We start from the raw sequence: 22,018 nt of genomic DNA, 5'->3' as shown, positions 1-22,018 counted from the left end.
AAAAGTTGTGTTGCTCTACTCTACATAAAAAAATAAATAAATAATCTTTAAACTAAATAGATTCAAAAGATCATGTAAGAAAATGGAAAAAAACCTGTTCTTTTCAGTAAAAGTTTAGATACGTATCTTGTCTTGGCAATAAATTTGTTTACCGTATTTTTCGGACTATAAGTCGTGTTGGGTTTTTTTTCTTCTCCATAGTTTGGCCGGGGGTGTGACTTATTCTCCAGAGCGACTTGTATGTGAAGTTTTTAACACATTATTACATCCACCCATCCATTTTTGAGTTGCTTATCTGTTATTTTCACACTGACAACCATAAGAGGGCGCCCATGCATCTGATGACAGCTGGAGAGCAAAGCTTCCGGGTGAAATCAGCTATGCAACTTTCTGGGAAATCATTGGATGGCTCGACAAAGTATGGGCTTCCGTGACAACACAAACCATCCTGTCAGGATTCAGAAAGGCTGGAAGATGGTAGTTATAACTGCCACTGACGATGAGTCTGACGTAAGCGACGTAAAAGAGGAAGCGGCGCGTCGTCTACCTGACACAGTGGCACAGAGGATGAAGATTTCATTGGATTTTAGTTACCGGACATTTGGAGTGACACGGACGGTTTTGATAAACTTCTTCGTATGTTATTTATGCTATAGTTATCGGAATAACTCTTAATGTTATGTCAACATACCAGACACGTTCTCAGTTGTGTCATGTAACGTAAGCATACAGTCCAGCCCGTTGTTGCCTCTATTCTATTTTTGTTTTTAATTATTCGGCATTTAAATTTTAAATTACATGTCTGTTCTTGGTGTTGGAGTTTATCAAATACTTCAGTGCAAGTTATATATGTTTTATCTTCGTTTTTATTGATTTTATGGGTGTTGCGACTTGTACTCCAGAGCGAGTTGTAGTCTGGAATATACGGTATGTTCGGGGTAAAGTCTATGTTTCATAGATTGTCAGGATGGATTGCCAGTGTTCATCATTGAGGTGACTCCTATGTGGTATTTTGTTAATTTTTATCACAGAGAACAGCTGCTCATAAAGATATTTGCTGATGACTCACAGCATCTAAGCCACACGGAGACAGAGCTACTGAATGATCGCTGGTGACCTAATGCTGTGCATTAGGTTCCTAATGTTGTGCAACATTATGTGAATTGTGTGTCAACAAAGTATGGGCTTCCGTGACAACACAAACCATGTGTGTCAACACAATTCACATCATGCCATTAAGACATATATTGTGGAGTGTTGTGTAGACAAGTGTTTGACAGTATTATACTGCATATTTTGTTATTTTGTACAAACATGGTTTAATAATTAAAGTGGTGTCACTGGTAATCATGTATTTTGCTACTTTTGGTGGCAATGAAGCTGGGACAATGTTACAGTGTTAGTGCAATTACTGATTAATGATGACAATAATGATGATCTTACAGCATTAGAGAATTACATGCATATTTGTATCAAATATAAATCATATGTTGCTGAGAATAGGAAAGACCATGTCTACATCTACACAGGCCACATAGTCCACCCCTATACATCATATATAAAATATGACTAATACTGCCAATCTGTAGCATACTGCATTCCTTATTCCACACCACCTATGCAGTTCAAATGGTTTAGACTTCTGCTATCGATATCACACACAAACACAGGGAGCGTGTCAATTTTGGCAATAAAATGTGATGCTCCTACGGCAATTAGTTACAGTATTTACCAATTTCTTCAAAATATATTACCCACTGGAAATGATGGGAAAGTAATTTTTCTAGAGTATTAAAACCAAAACGTTTTTGTGAAATGTGGACCACACTTCCTTAAACAGTCATTTACTAATTGATCATTACCTTCATGTTGTCAGGAGGCTCTCCTTGGCCGGTGGTTGAGCAGACAAAAACAACCAGTGACTCCGAGATCAAGTTACCCTGTTATACAAGAGGAAAAACAATATGGCAAAGCCAATTACCGTTTGGTTACAACAATATTGTGAATACCAGTGAGAATACTTTGGATATTATTTTGAGATTAGAAATCTTACAAGTATGCATTCAAAATCATTAGGGCAGGTTCAACACATACAGTAGTGTTCAAAATCTTAGCAGTCCAATGTGACTAATAAGATTAATCCAAATTTTAAATATATTTTATTAATGGTACATGTCAAACAAGTTACCAGCAGGTGCACTAGATTCTCAGAAAACAAACAAAACCCAGCATACATGACATACACACTCTTAACGCTGTGCAATTGGGCTATTTGTTGAAAGGGTGTGTGAAAAAAAGTGTCTGCAATTGACTTGACAAACTCAAAAATATTTTGAACAAACTTTTTTTGTTTCTAGGATTTACCAATCCTTTGAATCACTGAACTAATATTTTGTTGTATGACCACATTTTCACATCTGAGTGGTATGGAGTCAACCAATTTGTGGCACCTTTCAGCTGTTATTCCAATCCAAGATTCCTTAATGACATTGCACAATTCATTTACATTTCCTCATTTTGCTTCAGAAACAGCAATTTCGAAGTCACCAAACAAGTTTTCGGTTGGATTAAGGTCTGGGAATTGGGATGGCCACTCTGTGACATTAACTTTGTTGGTTTGGAACCAAGACCGTACACGTTTACTAGTGTGTTTGGGGTCATTGCCTTATTGAAACACCCATTTCATGTCCTCTTCAGCGTAAGGCAACATGACCGCTTCAAGTATTTTGACATATCTAAACTGATCCATGATCCCAGGTTTGCGATAAACAGGCCCGACACCATAGAAAGAGAAACATGTCCATATTGTGATACTTGCAGCAACATGCTTCACTGTCTTCACTGTGTCTGTGGTTTGAATTCAGAGTTTGTGGGTCATCTCACAAGATGTCTACGGGCCTTGGACTTTTACTCTCATCAGTCAACAAACTGTTTCTCCGTTTCTCTTTAGGCCAGTTTGTGTTTTTTGGCATATTGTAGATTATTGTGCACATGCCTTTTTTTAAACAGAAACTTTGCGGGGGATTCTTGCAAATCGATTAGCTTCACTCAGATGTCTTCTCACTGTCACAGTACTTACAGTTAACTGTCTTTACTCACACTGGAGGTGATCATTGGCTGAGCCTTTGCCGTTGTGGTTATTCTGCAATGCATTTTGATGATTGTCTTCTATTTTCTGCTAAGTGTCTCTGGTTTTTAATTTTAATTATTTTTTTTTATTAAATTTTAATTTAATGAGAATAGGAAAGAATGAAGAATGAAATGAAAGAACATTCTCCATTTTAATGCATATGATATCATTTTAGCTGAACAGCCTATATTTTTTTGCACCTCTTTAGAAGGTTGCTCTCCAATCAAACTTTTAACCAAAGTAGGCTGTTCTTTTGAACAATGTGTTGAACAACCCATTTTCCTCAAACATTAATGGTGAAATGCATGTTCAACAGGTGCGAGCTTCATCCCTAAATAGGGGCCACCTGCTTCAGACCTGTTTTTCACAAAACTGATGACCTTGAATACCACACTGCTATTTTTTCAACACACCCCATTCAACAAATTTCCCAGAATTGAGAATCTACTGCACCTACTGGTAACTTGTTTGACATGTAGCAATAAAAAATATATATATACTGAAAATGTGGATTAATCATGTTAGCCACATTGGACTATTATTATTTTAAATACTACTGTATTTGCAATTTTGCAAATTCATATTTAGGTGATAGAGCCCAAAAAGATTAAATTATACCCTGGTCCCCTTTGATCTGTAGTGTTAAAATAAATAAATAAATGAATACATAAATAAAACTGACAACATTGTAGTCATCAAGTGCTGACAAACGCATTTGCAGATGCCTTCTTAACGCCTGCCTCGCAATCCTCTGAGCTGTGTCCTTGGCTGTCCCGGTCTGGCTCCCATAGAGGATAAGTAAAGCAGGGACTGACATTGTAACTGAAAGAGCAGTAATACAGTGAAAATTTTCAGAGGGACTCATTTATATAAAGAATGGCGGTAATGTATATTTACCTGACAGATAGGTGTCAGCTCATCCAACCAGAGTGAGGATAAGTAAAAAAAAAAAAAAAAGGAAAGTATAGAACAGCTATGTGAAGCACGGTCAATCTGTGTGTGCTTAAAAATGCTGGCATTCCATCTTACAAGAACTCCGCTTGGGACTTGACAAAACAATGCGGCTGTCTTGGTCTGCGGAATAGAAAGAGAATGTTAACCAGAGCATGTGAATTCAAACAGCAATATGTTCAAATAAATCAGTTATTGGTTTCTCAGTGTGGCGTTGTTCACATTCAAAAGGAGCAGGGAGAAAAGCTATTCCCAAAAATATGCACAGCACCGGAGTTAACCCTAATACTGTTGTGTAAAAAAATAAAATAGTATAAGCTTATTAATTGTATAAACATCTGTCTTTGTTTATTTTATTTTAAAAATATACTACCACAAAGTGGCACAGGACACATCTAGTTAGCTAGTTGGCCTCACGGTTCTGAGGTCCAAATCCCGATTCTGCCTTTGTGGAGTTTGCCCCGTGCCTGCATGGGTTTTCTCCGGAAACTACGGTTTCCTACCACATCCCACAAACATACATTGATTAGGAGACTCTAAATTGCCCATATGTGTGATTGTGAGTGTGACTGTTGGCTGCCACCAGCAGCAAGCATAACTTAACTCTCTTGCAGGTAGGTTCAGCATTTTTCCTCATGTGAATACATTTTTTTTTTTTTAAATGATGAAATCCAAGGAATGAAAAAAGTTGAATTGTCTGAGTTTCACTGACAGCGCTGATTGACGAACAGGAGTATTGTTCAAATAATATTGAAAATGAATGAACAAATGATAAGTAAGGCGGCATGGTGGAGCAGTTGCAGAGCGTTGGTCTGAAAGTTCTGAGGACCGGGGTTCGAATCATGGCCCTGCCTCTGTGGAGTTTGAATGTTCTCCCCGTGCCTGCGCAGGTTTTCTTCGGGCACTCTGGTTTCCTCCCACATCCCAAAAACATGCATAAATTGGAGACTCTAAATTCCCCATTGGTCTAATTGTGAGTGTAGCTGTCGTCTGTCTCTTTGTGTCCTGCGATTGGCTGGGAACCAGTTCAGGATGTACCCTGCCTCCTAACCAAAGATTGCTGGGATAGGCTCGAGCCCTCCTGCGAAAATAGTGAGGATAAGCGGCTCAGTAAATGGACAGATATTGGCATTAAGTGTCATTGTTGGGCAATATTTAAATTTTCATTTTTACATGTCGATATTTTTAATGCAGCCCTTCTGGGGCACAAGCCAGTGCAATCTGGAGGCCAGCCCCAAGCCCAGATAAATGCAGAGGGTTGTGTCAGGAAGGGCATCTGGCTTAAAACTTTGCCAAACAAATATGAGTGTTCATCTAAAGAATCCCATACCAGATCGCCCGTAGCCCTGGTTAACAACGTCCGCCACTAGCACCATTAATCTGCAAGGTATCGGTGGAAATTCAGATACTGTGGCTCGAAGACAAAGAGGAGGAAAGCGAATTCTTCGGAAGAAGAAGAGCAATGCTGGGAAAGGTAGTAAGGCTAGAAGTTTAGGCCCAGGGTTTAAATTATTTTACTTATTTATGGAGTAGAGGTTATTTTAAAAGAAGAACTGTCTAAGAATGTCTTGAAGGAGATAAGAGTATCAGATTGAGTGATGAGGCTTAAACTTTAAATTGAGGATATGTATAATGTGATTTGCGGCTATGCCCCACAGGTAGGATGTGATCTAGAGTTGGAAAAAAAATTCTTAAAAGGAACTTGAAGTACTTCTGAGCATCCCGGAGAGAGAGTTGCGATTGGTGCAAAAATGATGGAAAAGGCAGGAGTGAACACTTTTTTTCCCAGAAGAGGCAGGAACCTAGATTGACCTACAAGAGCAGAAATAGAAGCATGCATGTGGATTACATTTTGTGCAGATTATGTAATCGGAAAGAGGTTACTGATGGCAAAGTGGTGGTAGGGGAAAGTGATACAGAGCTGTAAAGTTGATGAGCCACACAGTGGAGTTACAGTATGGGAAAGAGCAGTGGAGGCTAGACTCAGGACATAAGTATCTGCAAGCAACAGTATGGTTTCATACCTAGAAAGTGTACCACAGATACATTATTTGCCTTGACTGCGAGTGGAAAAATACAGAGAAGTTCAGAAGGAGCTACAGTGAGTCTTTGCTGATCTAAAGAAAGCCTATGACAGAGCACCAAGAGAGGAACTAGAGTAGTACAGGACATGGACAGTATAAGGGCAGCAGAACAGTAGTGAGGTGTGCCATAGGTGTGACAGAAGAATTTAAGGTCAAGGCGGGACTCCATCAAGGATCACCTCTGAGCCCCTTGCTGTTTGCTGTGGTCATGGATAGGCTGACAGATGAGGTTAGACTGGAATCCCCTTGGACCATGATGTTCACAGACATTGTGATCTGCAGTGAAAGCAGGGAGCAAGTGGACAAACAATTTAAAAGATGGAGGCATGCACTGGAAAGGAGAGGAATGAAGATTAGCTGAAGTAAAACATAATATTTATGCGTGAATGAGAGGGGTGGCGGGGAAAGAGTGAGGCTCCACAGTGAAACGATAGCGAGGGTGGATGATTTCAAATACTTGGGGTCAACAATCCAGAGCAATGGTGAGTGTGGTAAGGAAGTGAATAAATGGGTCCAAATTGGTGCAAAAAGCTGTCGGAAGGGGTCTTGTCTATTATGTGACAGAAGAGTATGATAGGATGAAGAGCAAAGTATATAAAACGGCAGTGAGAACACCCATGATGTACAGATTTGAAACGGTGGCACTAAAGACACAACAGGAAGCAGAGCTGGAGCTGGCAGAAATGAAGATGTCAAGGTTCCCTCAAGGAGTGAGCAGGTTGGATGAGATTAGAAATGAGCTCTTACCGGGACAGCCAAAGTTGGATGGAGACAAGGTTCCAGAAAGCACACTTGTCTGTCTTGGTTTGGACATGTCCAGAGGCGAGAGAGTGAGAATATGGGTAGAAGGTTGCTGAGGATGGGGCTTCCAGGCAAAAGAGCGACAGGAAGACCAAAGAGAAGGTTGATGGATGTTGTGAGGGAAGACATGAGGGCAGTTGCGGTTAAAGAGGAAGATCCAGGAGATGGGCTCACATGGAAAAAGATGATGCACTGTGGGCCCCTAACGAGTCAAGCCGAAAGGAAAAAGAACATATGTAGATATTTTTTGGCAATTGGTCGTTCACGCGTCTTTCTCACTAGTAACTCGGTACGCATTCTTTTCACAGAATCCGTAAGTAAAGATTTGAAGGACCGCTTTCATAATATTGTACAAATTGAGTACAATCGTTGTGTTGGCTACTCTACCCACCTCCTTAGTTGGGTCGTTATGAAAACCAAATTTCAACTTTGCACCTTTTAATTACATTATGTCGAGTAATGGAACGACCTTCATGACTGTGCACAAGGGGATAAGAGGAAGACATTCCTCCAATTATGTAAATGGTAAACGTATAACATCGGTACTACACGACTAGCATGCTAAAAAGAGGTTACGAAATATAACTTCCATATCTACTTATCTTCTCAGGTAATAAATGTGTGACGAAGAACCCAAAATGACAGACACTTACAATTCGTGGCATGATCAACAATTGCGAAACCGCTTCAAATTCATGATGTGCACATTTTAGATCACCGGTTCGGACTTGATCGTCACACTTTACGGCCCAAAAATCGCGCTGTGGTTGGCCATTGAACTGGCGCTACATTCATGGTAAGAAAAAGTATCGGAATTTTACACTTCAAATGCGTTTTTTTTTAACTTTTTATTTCAATACCCATCGACAAAAAAAACAACCCTTGATACATAAATATTTGCTTTATGTGTATTGTGAGCTGCAGTATTGTTTAAATATTCAAACATAAATCTCAACATACGAATCAACTTGGATGCCAATCAAAACGCATTTTTTTTTAATGTTAACAAGAATTCAAAATTAAAATAGAGAAGGCAAGAGACAGAGAAATAAGAGAAAGAGAGAAAAGGGCTAACAGTTTAATGAGTGTTCATTTCACCCAATTCTTAGAATCGATCGAATTTTTGTGTTATAACGCCAGCTCCACCCATATGGGTCCATTATAAGAAAACACAAGAAGCCAACTTTGATATTTGTGGTAATACTCAACCAGACACATTTTTATTGCATGACAAAAGCAATGCCAATATTTACATTGATTACATAATGAGTACAAGAAACAGGCATACTGTATATATTACATTTTATTGGGCGTAAGAGCACTTGAGTGAATACAACAGCGAATGAAGGGTGAATATATACCCATCCATCCATCCATCCATTTTCTCAGCCACTTATCCTCACAAAGGTCACGGGAGTGCTGGAGCCTATCCCAGCTGTCAACGGGAATTACGCATGGTACACCTGTGTGGAGTTTGCATGTTCTCCACATGCCTGCGCGGGTTTTCTCGGGCACTCCGGTTTCCTCCAACATCCCCAAAACATCCAACATTAATTGGACACTCCAAATTGCCCTTACATTGATTGTGAGTGTGGCTGTTTGTCTCTATGTGCCCTGTGATTGGCTGGTAACCAGTTCAGGATGTACCCTGCCCGCTGACAGCTGGGATAGGCTCCAGCACTCCCGCGACCCTCGTGAGGAGAAGCGGCTAAGAAAATGGATGGATATATATACATATAGTGGAGTGAGGTTTGCATCTTCTCTTTGTACCTGCATAAGTTTTCTCTGGGCACTCCGGTTTCCTCCCTTATCTCAAAAACATTCATTAAGTGAAGAATGTAAATTTTCCATAAGTTGTGAACGTTAGTGTTAATGTTTGTTTGTTTCTATGTGTCTTGTGATTGGCTGGCAACCAGTTCTGTGTGTACCCCGCCTCCTTCCTGAAGATAGCTTGGATAGTCTCCAGAACTCCCGCGATGCTTGTGAGGAGAAGCAGCTCAGATAATGTGTGGATGTATGGGGTCTGAATACTTTCTGCTTATGATCTAAAAAACACACCCTCATCTGTGAAGCAGGATGTAATGTCATGGCTTTGGGCTTGCACTAAATACCAGCAAGCATAACTTTACATCTCTCTTGAAGGTGGGTTCAGCATTTTTCCTCATGTGAATTAAAATAAAAAATAAATGATGAAATGCAAGGAATGAAAAACGTTGAATTTTCTGAGATTTATTGACAGCACTGATTGACGAGTAGTAGTATTGTTTAAATTATGTTCAAAATGAATGAACAAATGATAAATAGGGCGGCACGGTGGAGGAGCTGTAGAGCGGTGGTCTGACAGTTCTGACAACTGGCCCTGTGTTTGCATGTTCTCCCAGTACCTGGGTGGGTTTTCCCAGGGCACTCTGATTTCCTCCCACATCCCAAAAACATGCAGAGACTCTAAATTGCCCCTAGGTGTGATTGTGAGTGTGGATGTTGTCTGTCTCTATGTGCCCTGCGATTGGCCTGCAACCAATTCAGGGTGTAATCCGCCTCCTGCCGAATGATAGCTGGGGTAGGCTGCAGCACTCCGCGACCCTTGTAAAGTTAAGCGGCTCAAAAAGTGGATGAATGATAAGTAATGAGTTCCTTAGTTAATGAATTAATTGATTACCTTCTCTTTTATACAGCGTAAATATCGTGAAAGATTTTCTTTCTCAATTTGGTATGTATAAGATGATCATTTTAAGATATAGCATTCCCTCATACAAAATTTGGCAGATAATTAAGATAACTCTAACCAAACCCTAACCATTTTGAAGGGTTAATGTGACCTCATAGCATAAGTAGCAACTGAAGGCTAAATGGCCACATTAACCCTTCAAAATGGAGTGGCCCCAAAAAAGAAAGGGGAGTGGTTAAAATATAATTGTTATTTATTAAGCAATCATTTTAGCTGATCTCATAAATCTGTAATCTATTGCTGCTACTACATATATGTCTAGAGTAATACTGGGGCACTGAGGTGGTTTGGCCAACAGAGGATGTCTTAATGTAATCGTCAGGAAAGCTGCTGTCCCAGATGGACTGCCTGGGAAGGTACTGAAAGTTTGTGCTGATCAGCTGACCAGTGGTTTTACAAAAATCTTCAACAGTTCCCTGAAACAATCAATGATTTCCTTTTTCCTGAAATCTGCAACAATCATACCCATCCCCAAAAAGACAGCCACTGACAGTCTGAATGATTACAGCCCTGTTGCACTCGTGCCTGTGATCATGATGTGCTTTGAGATGCTAGTTGCAAACAACATAAGGGGATCCCTCCCTTACTCCCTCCCTCACTTGACCCATACCAGTTTGCTTATCGAGGAAACTGGGCCACCCAGGATGCTACCGCAATAGCTCTCAACACTGCACTGAGTCACCTGGAAGAACAAGGGAACTCCTGTATGTGACGATGATTTTCATAGACTTTAGCTCAGCGTTTAACACTATCATCCCAGGAATTTTGGGTGACAATTTTAACTATATCTTTCCATCTGCTGCTGGATTAAAGACTTACTTACAAGCGGTTCACAGTCTGTCGGACTTGGCGCACACCTCTCTTCCTCAATAACCTTCATCACCGGGTACCTTCCAAGGTTGTGTACTGAGCCCTCTGCTATTCTCTCTGAAAACATATGACTGCATACCGGCCCATCCCACCATCTCCATTATCAAGTTTCCGTGATCGGCCTCATCTCAAAAGGAGATGGTTCACAACTCGTGGCATCATCAACAATTGCAAAATCGATGGTTCACTGGAATCCTAAAGCTTTAAAAATGGCTTTGCAACTTTTTCCAGACAGATAGATGTAAATTTCTCAAGTGTTCTTGAATTTGGATCATGTTTGTTGCAGTTTCTTTTTTAGATCTTCTGTTCACTTGATTTGGTCAAACATGTTCTCTTTCAGTTATTTCTTCATTGAACAGGGCTGGAGGTAATCAGTCTAATCAGTGAACGTTAACCAAAACTTTTGTTTTAGCAGAATTAATTCATGAATAAACAGCACAGTAATGACTTTTTCACACAGGGCCAGGTAACTGCACAGTTTTTTCTTGAGTAAATGAAATCATCATTTTAAAAAACAGTTTTAAGTCACTTGGGTTATTGTTGATATTTACATTTGTTTGATGGTCTTAAAACATTAAACTGGGGAAAACTGTAAAATGTAGGAATTTCGGAAGGGGGGGATAATTTTTCATGGCACTGTATCTTATCCTCTTTATGTATCTTTGTACTGTGCAAGTGGTCAATGTTGTGACTGATCAGAGTTAAGTAGGCCAACATAAGGTTGGTATGTTGCTATTATGGTTTACAGAAACAAAAAGTATTGCTTAGAAGCAAATATATTTCCACAAAAAGGGACATGCCCATTCATATGTAAAACTGCAAAAACAAGTCCATTAAAAACAAATATGAAATGAATTGGACAAACCAGCAAATAAAAATACCATATATATTTTGTACAATACACCTAACATTTTAGTTAATACAGTAAAGTGGCTCAGCATTTTGAAAATCTCAAAGCGTGTCTATACCTGAACTACAGCAGGATTGTCATCATGCACATTTTACAGAAAAGTAATAAAGCCACAGTGACTTCTAGCTGTGGTAAAGTCGAATGCGTTGTGATATGGTGCCTCGACATAGAGGGCAGTTCTGCAGGGCGTCACTACAGACCTGACAACAGCAAACATGGCCACATGGCAGAAAGATGACTTGAGCCTGGAGAGAAGTTGAGTAAAACAACCATTCATTAGAAAACATGTGTAAAGCGCATATAGTTTTTCATAACAACACAACAATGTTTTTTTACCCCTGTCTCCATGCAGACCACACATTCGGAGCTCCCTGGTCCCTCCACTGGACTTGGGGCTGATGGTGTAACAGGGGTACCGGGGGTGAGTGGTGGGCTTGGGGTCAAGATGCTCGAGGTGTATGAACCTGAGGGAAAAAAGGAAGAGGACGGTTCTGGAGGGGGGACTTCTTCTTTGCTCTGGTCAATCACCTTTGAGGCACCTAAGAATGAAATGAGTTTTACATATCTATCTATATACATTGCCGTGAAAAAGTATTCGCCTCATTCCTTATTTCTGCTTTTTTTTCCCCACATCTGTCACACACAAAGGTTTCAAATCATCAAACTGATTTTAATATCACTCAGACACAACCCGAGGGAATACAAAATGCAGTTTTCAGATGACAATTCAATTTATTAAGGCAAAAGAAAAAAAATCCAAACCTTGCTAACCCTCTGTGAAAAGATAATTGCCCCCTGAATCTAAGAATGTGTGGTGCCACCCTTGGGAACAATAAAAGAAATCAAAAGTTTGCAATAATTGGTGATGAGTCTTTCACATAACTCTGGATTATTTTTTACCCACTTTTCTTTGCAGCATTGTTTGACTGACATATTGGAGGGTTTTCTAGCATGAACCGCTTTTTTAAAGTGCCACTGAGACCTAAAATATAACATTTAGTATGTTCTTAACCAAAAATAATGATCCCGAATGGATGAATCTGTTTTTTCACAGAAAGTCACAATGTTGCTGTATATCATTTTTTCATCTCCCGCCATAGAAAGTCTCTCTAGGATTTAGTGTTGAGGAAGAATCAGGAAGTGACGTTTTTTGCGGTAGCGGGGTCGAGTGTTTCTATTGGTTTACTGTGAAGAATTGAAGTATTTTAACACCCTGCTATATTGCAAGTTCTCCCAATTAGAAATCATGGAGGGGTCTGAAATTTTCATCGTAGGTGCATGTCCACTGTGAGAGAGATAATTTAAAAAGAAAAATCCAGAAATCACAATGTATGATTTTTTAACGATTTATTTGTGTGATACAGCTGCAAATAAGCATTTGAACACCTGTCTATCAGCTAGAATGCTGACCCTCAAAGACCTGTTAGTCCACCTTTAAAAATCCACCTCCACTCCATGTATTATCCTGAATTAGATGCACCTGTGTGAGGTCGTTAGCTGCATAAACACACCTGTCCACGCCATACAATGAGTAAGACTCAAAACTTGTAACATGGCCAGGACCAAAGAGCTGTCCAAAGACACCAGAGACAAAATTCTACAACGCTACACAGCTGGAAAGGGCTACGGAGAAATTGCCAAGCAGCTTGGTGAAAAAAGGTCCACTGTTGGAGCAATCATTAGAATATGGAAGAAGCTAAACATGACGGTCGATCTCAATTGGAGTGGAGCCACATGCAAGCTATCACCTCATGGGGTCTCAATGATCCTTAGAAAAGTGAGGAATCAGCCCAGGACTACACGACAGGACTTGGTCAATGACCTGAAAAGACCTGGGACCACCGTTTCCAAGGTGACTGTTGGTAATACACTAAGACGTCATGGTTTGAAATCATGCATGGCACGGAATGTTCCCCCGCTTAAACATGCACATGTCAAGGCCCGTCTTAAGTTCGCCAATGACTATTTGGATTATACAGAGGAGTCATGGGAGAAAGTTTTGTGGTCAGATGAGACCAAAATGGAACATTTAGGTCATAATTCCACGAACCGTGTTTGGGAAAAGACGAATGATGAGTTCCATCACAAGAACAGTGTGAAGCATGGGGGTGGTAGCATGATGCTTTGGGTGTGTTTTTCTGCACATGGGACAGGACGACTGCACTGTATTAAGGAGAGGATGACCGCGGCCATGTATTGTGACATTTGGGGTAACAACCGCTTTCCCTCAGTCGGAGCATTGAAGATGGGTCGTGGCTGGGTCTTTCAACATGACAATGACCCGAAGCACACAGCCAGGAAAACTAAGGAGTGGCTCCGTAAGAAGCATATCAAGGTTCTGGCATAGCCGAGCCAGTCTCCAGACCTAAACCCAATAGAAAATCTTTGGAGGGAGCTGAAACTTCTTGTTTCTCAGCGACAGCCCAGAAACTTGTCTGATCTAGAGAAGATCTGTGTGGAGGAGTGGGCCAAAATCTCTCCTGCAGTGTGTGCAAACCTGGTGAACAACTACAGGAAACGTTTGACCTCTGTAATAGCAAACAAAGGCTACTGTGCCAATTATTAACATTGGTTTTCTCAGGTGTTCAAATACTTATTTACAGCTGTATCACACAAATAAATTGTTAAAAAAAAATCATACATTGTGATTTATGGATTTTTCTTTTTAGATTATCTCTCTCACAGTGGACATGCATCTACGATTAAAAATTTCAGACCCCTCAATGATTTCTATGTGGGAGAATTTGCAATATAGCAGGGTGTTCAAATACTTATTTTCTCCACTATATACCTATTGTACTGGCGAAAAATTACCCATTTTTTTCCACTGTGTTTTCCAAAATCCCGACTCATTGTATTGCTGGAATTTGCTCGGACACTCGAGAGGATGGATTCACTCTTCACGTTTCCAAAATACCCGGTTCGTTGTGAAAAATGGATTGCAGAGGTGCAAAGGACATGAGCTGTGTGGGTTCTAAATGAGAGGAAGGTGCGTATTGAGCTATGTAGGGATTTGCGAGTTTGGACCCTACGCGTGTTGATGAGTCGAGGAAGATATGACCAATGATTAGAAAAAGTTAACAGCAAATGGATTTATTACAAAGGAATGTACAGTACAGATGTCCAGGTCTTATCTAGGTATCTGCCGCACACGAGACGTTTGTCTTCTGGCAGGATAGCCAAAGAAGAAGACAAAAGCTGCCCAGTTACACAGTTTTTTATCTGTATGGGTCCATGGTAGAATTGGCTGGGAAAGGAGGATGGCGCCAGCTGCTTTTCTGCGTACAAAGATCAAGGACACCCACTGGCTCCACAACACATCCTTGTCTGATGAGCAAATGGGCAACCCTTTATCCGTTGAATAAATGTATAATGTCATATTTAAGCAAATAATGAAACTGCAATAAAAGTAAAATAGTCTTCAGCTATTAAAAAAAAATATAGCCTAGCATTGTTGTGCCTTTGCCTTCTCAGACAGCTTAAACCGTGTATGACCTCAGGTTTGAATAAAACTATGCCTAACATATGCCCTTGTCTTGGAGTTCTGTATTTGGGTCCAGCCCCACACCGTTGTTTCTTGACAGAACGAACTGGCCATTACAGGACCCATCGCTGGGCACGTTGCCAGGCACCCCGCCTGCCTGAGGACCAAGCTTCTCCTATCCAGATGGGCTCTGTTATGTTGTCCTCGGCTACCTTGTCACCCGCACCGCCCGTGAGTCATGATTATGTGCCAACCACGACCCGTTGACCACTGCATATCCATTTGGACTTGGATTTTTTGGACTATGAGGAGGACCTGAATTTGTATGACCGGCTGCCTGACTTTGATACGCACAATGACTTTGAATTTCCTCTCCCTGTGATCAGTCCCAGTCTGTTTGTGTTGCCGCCTCATGCTTCCAGCCCATATACTTTCATCTCGTGCCTCCCATTGTCCATCGACCAAGCCACAGTCAAATTCTCCCCGCGCCTCGCCGGCGGTTCAGCCAAAGCAGACCATCACCCACTCCACGCTGACGAGCAAGCTACTGCCGCATTCCGCTTCAACGGTGACCAAGCCAGCAGATCCGGAACTGATGGCGAAACTTCCAGCCCAGAGGGAGGAGGGTTCCGCAACTCCCGAGGTGCAGCGACTGGAGAATCACGAGGCTTTCTATCGCAAAATGCGGGCAGAAATAGAGCGGCAGAGTGCCGAACTTGGGGTCCTCATGGCCCAGGTTCGGCGGGAATTAGATTACTGGCCAAGCCGAGCCCACGTCACAGTAGCGACTTATCCACTACAGAGCCACGCCCACGCCATGTGGGAGCTATAGACCCGCTGCTGACCCAAGGTCATGTCGTGGTGGCAACAGATTTCCTGGTGGAACTCGCTCACGCTGCAGTAGCAACCAACTCACTACCGAGCCACGCCCATGGCGCGATAGCCACAGACTCGCTGCTGATCCATGCTCATGTCACGGTGGCGACAGATTTCCTGGTGGAACACGCTCACGCTGCAGTAGCAACTGACCCGCTGCTGATCCATGCTCATGTCGCGGTGGCGACAGATTTCCTGGTGGAACATGCTCACTGACCCACTGCCGCACCACGTCCACGTCACGGTAGCAACAGACTGCCGGGCGAACCACACCAAGGCCGCGATAGCCTCCGATCCACTACCGAGCAACACCCACGTCGCCATGGTGACAGACTTCCAGGTGAACCACGCTCCTGTCAAGGCAGCGGCGAAGGCTTGTCGGCCGCCTCGCGTTCCTGTCCAGGCGGCGTTGAAACCCCGTCGGCCCATCACGTTCCTGTCCAAGCGGCGACGGCACGACGGCCACCTCACTTTCTGTCCAGGCGGTGGCGAAGGCTTGTCGGCCGCTTCACGTTCCTGTCCGGGCGGAGGCGAAGGCTCGTCGGTCACCTCGCGTTCCTGTCCAACCGGCAGCGAAACCTTGTCGGCCTCCTCGCGTTCCTGTCTCCGCGACTCCATGGCCGTCTCCCGCGCCTGTGTCGTCAGTGGCGGCGTCAACTCCTCAGCCGCTCCACGCTCCAGTCCCGGTGACGGTGACCAGTTCACGGCCTCTTCACCTCCCGGTCCTGGCAGCGATGACTCCTCGGCCGCCTTACGTTCCCATACCGGCGGTGACGACCCCTCGACTGTCTCACGATGCTGTGCCAGCGGCTACAGGTATGCAACTGCCGCACATTACTGTCTCGACGGCGACCGGATCAAAGCTGCCCCATGTTCCTGTCTTGACAGCGACCGGTCCGCGGCTGCTTCACGTCCCTGTCCCGGCAGGGACGACGATCTGTCCTCGGCCGCTTCCCGTTCCTGTTGCAACAGCGACGACTCCTCAGCCGCCTCATGTATCAGTCTCGGCGGCGACGACTCCTTGGCTGCCCCACGTTCCTGTCTGGTTCCACGGTCGTCTCACATCCCTGTCTCGGCGGCGACCCGTCCATGGTCATCTTTGTTCCTGTCTTGGCGGCGACAGGTATACTACCGTCTCACGTTCCTGTCTCGACGGTGGCAGGTATACAACCACCTCCCACTCCTGTCTCAATGGCGATTGGCCCACGGCCGCCTTCCACTCCTGTCTCGGCGGAGACCGAGCTGCTGCCGATCCACATCCACACCACGATGGTGACCGATTTTCACGCCCCTGTCTCGACGGCTGCCGCCTCCCTCTCCTGCTTCGATAGCGATCGATCCTCAGCCTCCTGATGACCATGCTATCTTGTATCTGAGGATGCGTTTGAGATCCTGTTTGAAAGGCCCTTTGAATGTTGGACTGCATCCTCAAACTTGCCGATGGACACACACCTTTGCGAGGACAACATGATCAGGGATTTCACATCTTTGACTAACCTGCTCACTGATGTCAGGAAACAAGTTTATGCAGCACTACCGAGGTCGGCAGAGGGATCTTTGCATGACATCAAACCCCAGTGACTTTGTGCTGATAAAGAACTTCAGGTGGAAAACGTGGAGACATCAGCGCTGGCTGTGCCCTTTCCAAATTCTCCTCATGACTAACACTGCAGTGAAGGTCGCTGAAAGAGCTACGTGGGTTCACATATCACACTGCGTGAAGATCCCAGTGGCTCCTGAATCTTCCACCCTCCTCATCTTCTACGGCAATTGTCCATAAAGGTCATCATGTTCATAAAGGTCAGCTTATGAAGGCTGATCCGACTGTCTGGATGATGTCGATCATTGTTCACTTTCCTCATCCTGAATCTGTTACATACTTGATGATGACCCGCTTATGATAGATTTTCTTAAACCGACAAGTGTGATTTTTCTGGATGATTGAGGTTGTTGTTTTATTGATGCATGATGATTTATTCATTCATTTGTCATATTTTAGCTTTGTTTTTAGTTCCTTTTAGCTCATTAATATTTAGTTTTTAGTAGCTTTACTTTATTTTACTTTCTTTTAGGTCAATGTTTAGCACTTAGCAACTTGTTTGCTTCAGTTTTAGTGTTTTGATGACTTTCTTTGTTTATTATGTTTGGGTTTTAATGGGAAGAGTTCACTAATGTATGTAGCAGTAGAGTAGTAGTAGTAGTAGTAGTAGTAGTAGTAGTAGTAGTAGTAGTAGAAGCAGCAGCAGTAGTAGTAGTAGTGGATTGATTAGGTTGGATTAATCAAAAGGGGGTAAAATGTGTTGGCAGATGTTTTTATGTACCAAATATTAGTTTTATTAGTTCTATCTTCAACTATCACAAGTTTTGTCCTGTTGTGGCTTTTAGTTCTTCTGGTCAGGCTGTTCATCATGTATTGGTGTTCCTACTGGCTCCTTGTATATACAGATGGACATAGATAACTGTATCATTTTCTCTATGTCTGTCTCTCTCATCTTAATGTAATGAAAGGACTAAGTATTATCTTTAGACAGGGGTCACAACTCTTAAGACTTGTACATTTTACTCTCTTTACAAAGACTTTCCTTTCTATTTGTGAAAAAAAAATCCATGAAGAAAGTATTGTTTCCTTACTTATGGTGTCAGAAAAAGATTTTGCCAAAACATGATTTAACGGGGACATGGGGCCACACGATTATCTTTTCACAGAGGGTCAGAAAGGTTTGGATTTTTTTGGGGACCTTAATAAATGTAATTGTCTTTTGAAAACTGCAATTTGTATTTCCTTGGGTTGCTTCTGAGTGATATCAAAATTGGGTTAATGATTTGAAACCTTTGTGTGTAATAGATGGGCAAAAACAACTGAAATCAGGATGGGGCACATAATTTTCATAGCACTGTATTAGAGGTACAGCAATTTTTCCAGTAATCGATGATTAATCGATTATCAAATTAATTGACAACTACTTTGGCACAATTACCAAATTGACAATTTTGATAATCAATTAGTTGTTTACAGACATCCTAAAGTTGTCAAAATCCTATGAATTAAAGTTTCAAAGAGTAAATATTCTCAAATATATGTAGTCCTCAGTAATTATCAGGTCAATTATCTTTATCAAAATAAAATATTTCCAACATATCCTTTTACTGTGGAAAATAATCTTCATCGTTTCTGACTATTTCCCAACACATTATAGACTAAACTAGGAGGTGGATCATAAATTTGTGTTTGTGAATGTTCTGCAATGTCAATTACAAATAATTTCCTCTTTTTGAATAAAACAGGGGTGCCCAATGCGTTGATCGTGATTGACCAGTTGATCCCTGCGGCAGTTTTGGTCGATCGCGTGATGGCATGCTCAAATAAAAAAGACGTCAACCTATCATCCATCCCATTGCTTGATTCAGGTATGGCTAATACATTGAAAGTGCATTCTAGCAAGCTGACCGCCTATTTACCGTCTGTCTCTTGCTTTCTCCAGAGCAGTCGAGAAACATTGTGTGGTTAAAAAGACAACACTCTCATAGTATTCCTTAACATATCAGGATCATCAATCATACTGAACGTATAACAATGTCATGTAAGGTTTGTGTATTATACCTTCAGGATTACATTCTTGAGCCCAGTTCAAAATTGCTTTCTGGACGCCGACTTCAATAATGCCAAGCTATAAACACAAGGGGGAAAGAAGAAGAAACAATAACGTAATTTTTTCCATAAATAAAATATCGTCCGTTACCTCAATGTTCCACATAAAGGGTTTCAATTTATTTTCCATTTTCAAATAATAAATGGGGGAAAAAAAGATGACTGAAGAAAGGGGCAGTTTACTGCATCCTTTCAGTGTATAAAGATAATGGTAAACTGTATTTCCATCCATCCATTTTCTTAGCCGCTTATCCTCACAAGGGTTGCGGGGGTAAACTGTATATATATTTTTTATTTTATATGTGAGTATTATACTCATTGGTGTCCCTCAAGGGAAAACAACTCATTCTTTCGAACTTAGTGTTGGACAGCACACAGAACCAGATCACACACACTGAGTCATGCAAGGACAGATTCAGAGGTACACAAAGAGTGCTGCACCACTTGAGCTGAGGTGGTAGGGACAATGCCTTGGTCAAGGGCACCTGAAGCGTATAACAGTACTTGCCTTATTTTTTTTTTAATTTGTTTTTACATCTTTTGTGTAGTGAGACTCGGACTTCCACTCCAAAACCCTTAAAAACTCTCACTACGTATGCAGGTCTCAACAAATTTGTTACACCACCCCCAGATAGTAAGGTTAATACTTAAAAACCTATACTAACAACCATGGTGATAATAACCATAGTCATCTTTATGCACACATGCTCCAGCCAAATTCAAAGATCCAAATCTCCATGTGGAAATTTAAATTTTGATTATTGTTTGCAGTTATTTCTAAGTATTGAAACGAGTAGATGGAAGATTGTATATTGAAGACATTTGAGTTCCAGCTCAAAAGATGAATATGAGACAAATCTTGGAGCCGATTCCAGGTCTCTTGGGGCAGGTAGGGTTATGTACACGCTGAACTGGTTGACAGCCAATCACAGGGAAGAAATAAACAACCAATTTACACTCACATTCACACCTTTGCTGCATGTAACGATTAGCAGCACTATACAGTGGCACGTTACTGAGGCTATATCTTTTTACAAATTTTTCGAACCACCCTTTGCTGGCCAAAAAGCCTCGTCCTCGAGGGGACAAAACACAATGCAGGGACCAACAAAGAGAAAAACGCCCTCTCCAAACCCCTGGAGGACATCCCGGTAGATACCACAGTCCCAGTGCCATTTGCTGCACAAAGTGGTTGATTCCTAAGGCTGGATCCCAAAAAGGATTAAAGTACTCCCAAATAGGAGCCAATTCCTCTCGATGGATCGCTAAATACACAAAAGTGCAGCGGAGTTACTACTTCTTGGGTGATGCGGAGGAAGCTTTTGCTGGGGCACAATGCTGAGGTGACATTGTAACTACATTATCAAAAATTATCACTTAAAAAAAAAAAAAAGTTTTCAGGAACACAACACTAAGATACAAGAACAGCGTGGACGAGACAATAGGCAAAGCAAGGAAATGGGTGAGACAAGGGAAGTTGCTTGGTGTAGCATACATATATTATATGACATATTCAGATTTTTGAAAATGCTACATAGATTATTGGATCTTCTCGGCTCAAAAAGAAAACAACAAACAGATGTTGAAATTTCATGTTGTGGAGTGAAATACCTCAGATATCAAGAAGAAAGCAAAATCATTTCTCAATAGTATAGAATACGCACCTCCTTGAGGTCGGATGGGTTCATCTGGCGAAGGGCTTCCATTGTGACACGATTATGAGCAATGATGGGCAAGTAATGCTGAGCTGACAGTTTGCAGAGTATATTTACTAACTCTTTTTCCACACCAACTTCCTGTGATGAGCACACATCAATTGAGTTATTTTTCAGATAATTTTTCAAGAAAGATGCAATCTATGTAGCAATGTACCTGCATGCGCAGGGACAAGGGCTTGGCATCCAACAGTCTCTGGTACTGAATCATCCAGTAATTTTGCTGTGTGGACTCTGACTTCGACTCCAGCTCCACCTAGAAATCCCAAAGCGATTAGTATTGCTATTAAACCACTTGATCACGGAAAAACAATGGAGGAATGACTAGTGCTACCCAGGCCTAGTACACACAAATATTTTCAGATAAAAGATTTTTTATTTGTTACAGACCCCCACACATGAAGAAAAAGAAATCTGACATTTTAATAGTTTTGGTTAAATAAAACCTGCCTTGTAAATGTATTTTCACCCTCCTGATTCTTTTTATTTTTTGGTGGGGGTGTTCCATATCTATCACACAAAGGTTTCAAATCATCAAACCAATTTTAATGTCACGCAGAGACTTCCCAAACAAATACAAAATGCAGTTTTCAAATAACTATTAAATTTATTATGGCACCAAAAAAAATCCACACATTTCCAATCCTCTGTGAAAAAGTAATTTTGTAAATTAAAGTTGCTGTGACTATCCACAAATTTGGGATAGGTGAGTAAAATTTCACAAACCACACCCAGACCTGATTACCACCACACTTGTTGAATCAAGAAATTACTTAAATAAAATGTCAAAGAACGTGAAGTAGGCTACAAGATCTCAAGG

General features: G+C 41.7%; 2 protein-coding genes across 4 annotated transcripts in view; both read right to left on the bottom strand.

Moving 5' to 3' along the window:
* ndor1 (NADPH dependent diflavin oxidoreductase 1) overlaps positions 1–7,737 on the bottom strand; it is a 28,405-nt gene extending 20,668 nt beyond the window's left edge. Inside the window, exons 1-4 of one of the 2 annotated variants that reach the window (XM_061801635.1) lie at positions 7,620–7,737; positions 4,028–4,204; positions 3,813–3,952; positions 1,863–1,940 (exon numbers count right to left, since the gene is read on the bottom strand). In XM_061801635.1, the coding sequence (XP_061657619.1) occupies positions 1,863–1,940; positions 3,813–3,947 (213 nt within the window). In that variant the 5' untranslated portion in view covers positions 3,948–3,952; positions 4,028–4,204; positions 7,620–7,737. Of the gene's footprint in view, positions 1–1,862; positions 1,941–3,812; positions 3,953–4,027; positions 4,205–7,619 lie in introns of those variants that run through there. The other variant, XM_061801636.1, reaches the window with a different exon arrangement.
* Positions 7,738–11,436: 3,699 nt separating this feature from the next.
* Positions 11,437–22,018, bottom strand: part of lrsam1 (leucine rich repeat and sterile alpha motif containing 1) — a 40,912-nt gene continuing 30,330 nt past the window's right edge. The window contains exons 21-25 of one of the 2 annotated variants that reach the window (XM_061801630.1): positions 21,356–21,454; positions 21,148–21,279; positions 19,436–19,502; positions 11,811–11,938; positions 11,437–11,719 (exon numbers count right to left, since the gene is read on the bottom strand). In XM_061801630.1, the coding sequence (XP_061657614.1) occupies positions 11,597–11,719; positions 11,811–11,938; positions 19,436–19,502; positions 21,148–21,279; positions 21,356–21,454 (549 nt within the window). In that variant the 3' untranslated portion in view covers positions 11,437–11,596. Of the gene's footprint in view, positions 11,720–11,810; positions 12,014–19,435; positions 19,503–21,147; positions 21,280–21,355; positions 21,455–22,018 lie in introns of both variants that reach the window. The other variant, XM_061801629.1, reaches the window with a different exon arrangement.

Source organism: Syngnathoides biaculeatus, chromosome 17 (assembly GCF_019802595.1).
Source record: "Syngnathoides biaculeatus isolate LvHL_M chromosome 17, ASM1980259v1, whole genome shotgun sequence".
NCBI classification, from domain to species: Eukaryota; Metazoa; Chordata; class Actinopteri; order Syngnathiformes; family Syngnathidae; genus Syngnathoides; species Syngnathoides biaculeatus.
The sequence above is the reverse complement of the archived record's forward strand: the minus strand, read 5'-3'. Positions and strand labels throughout refer to the sequence as shown.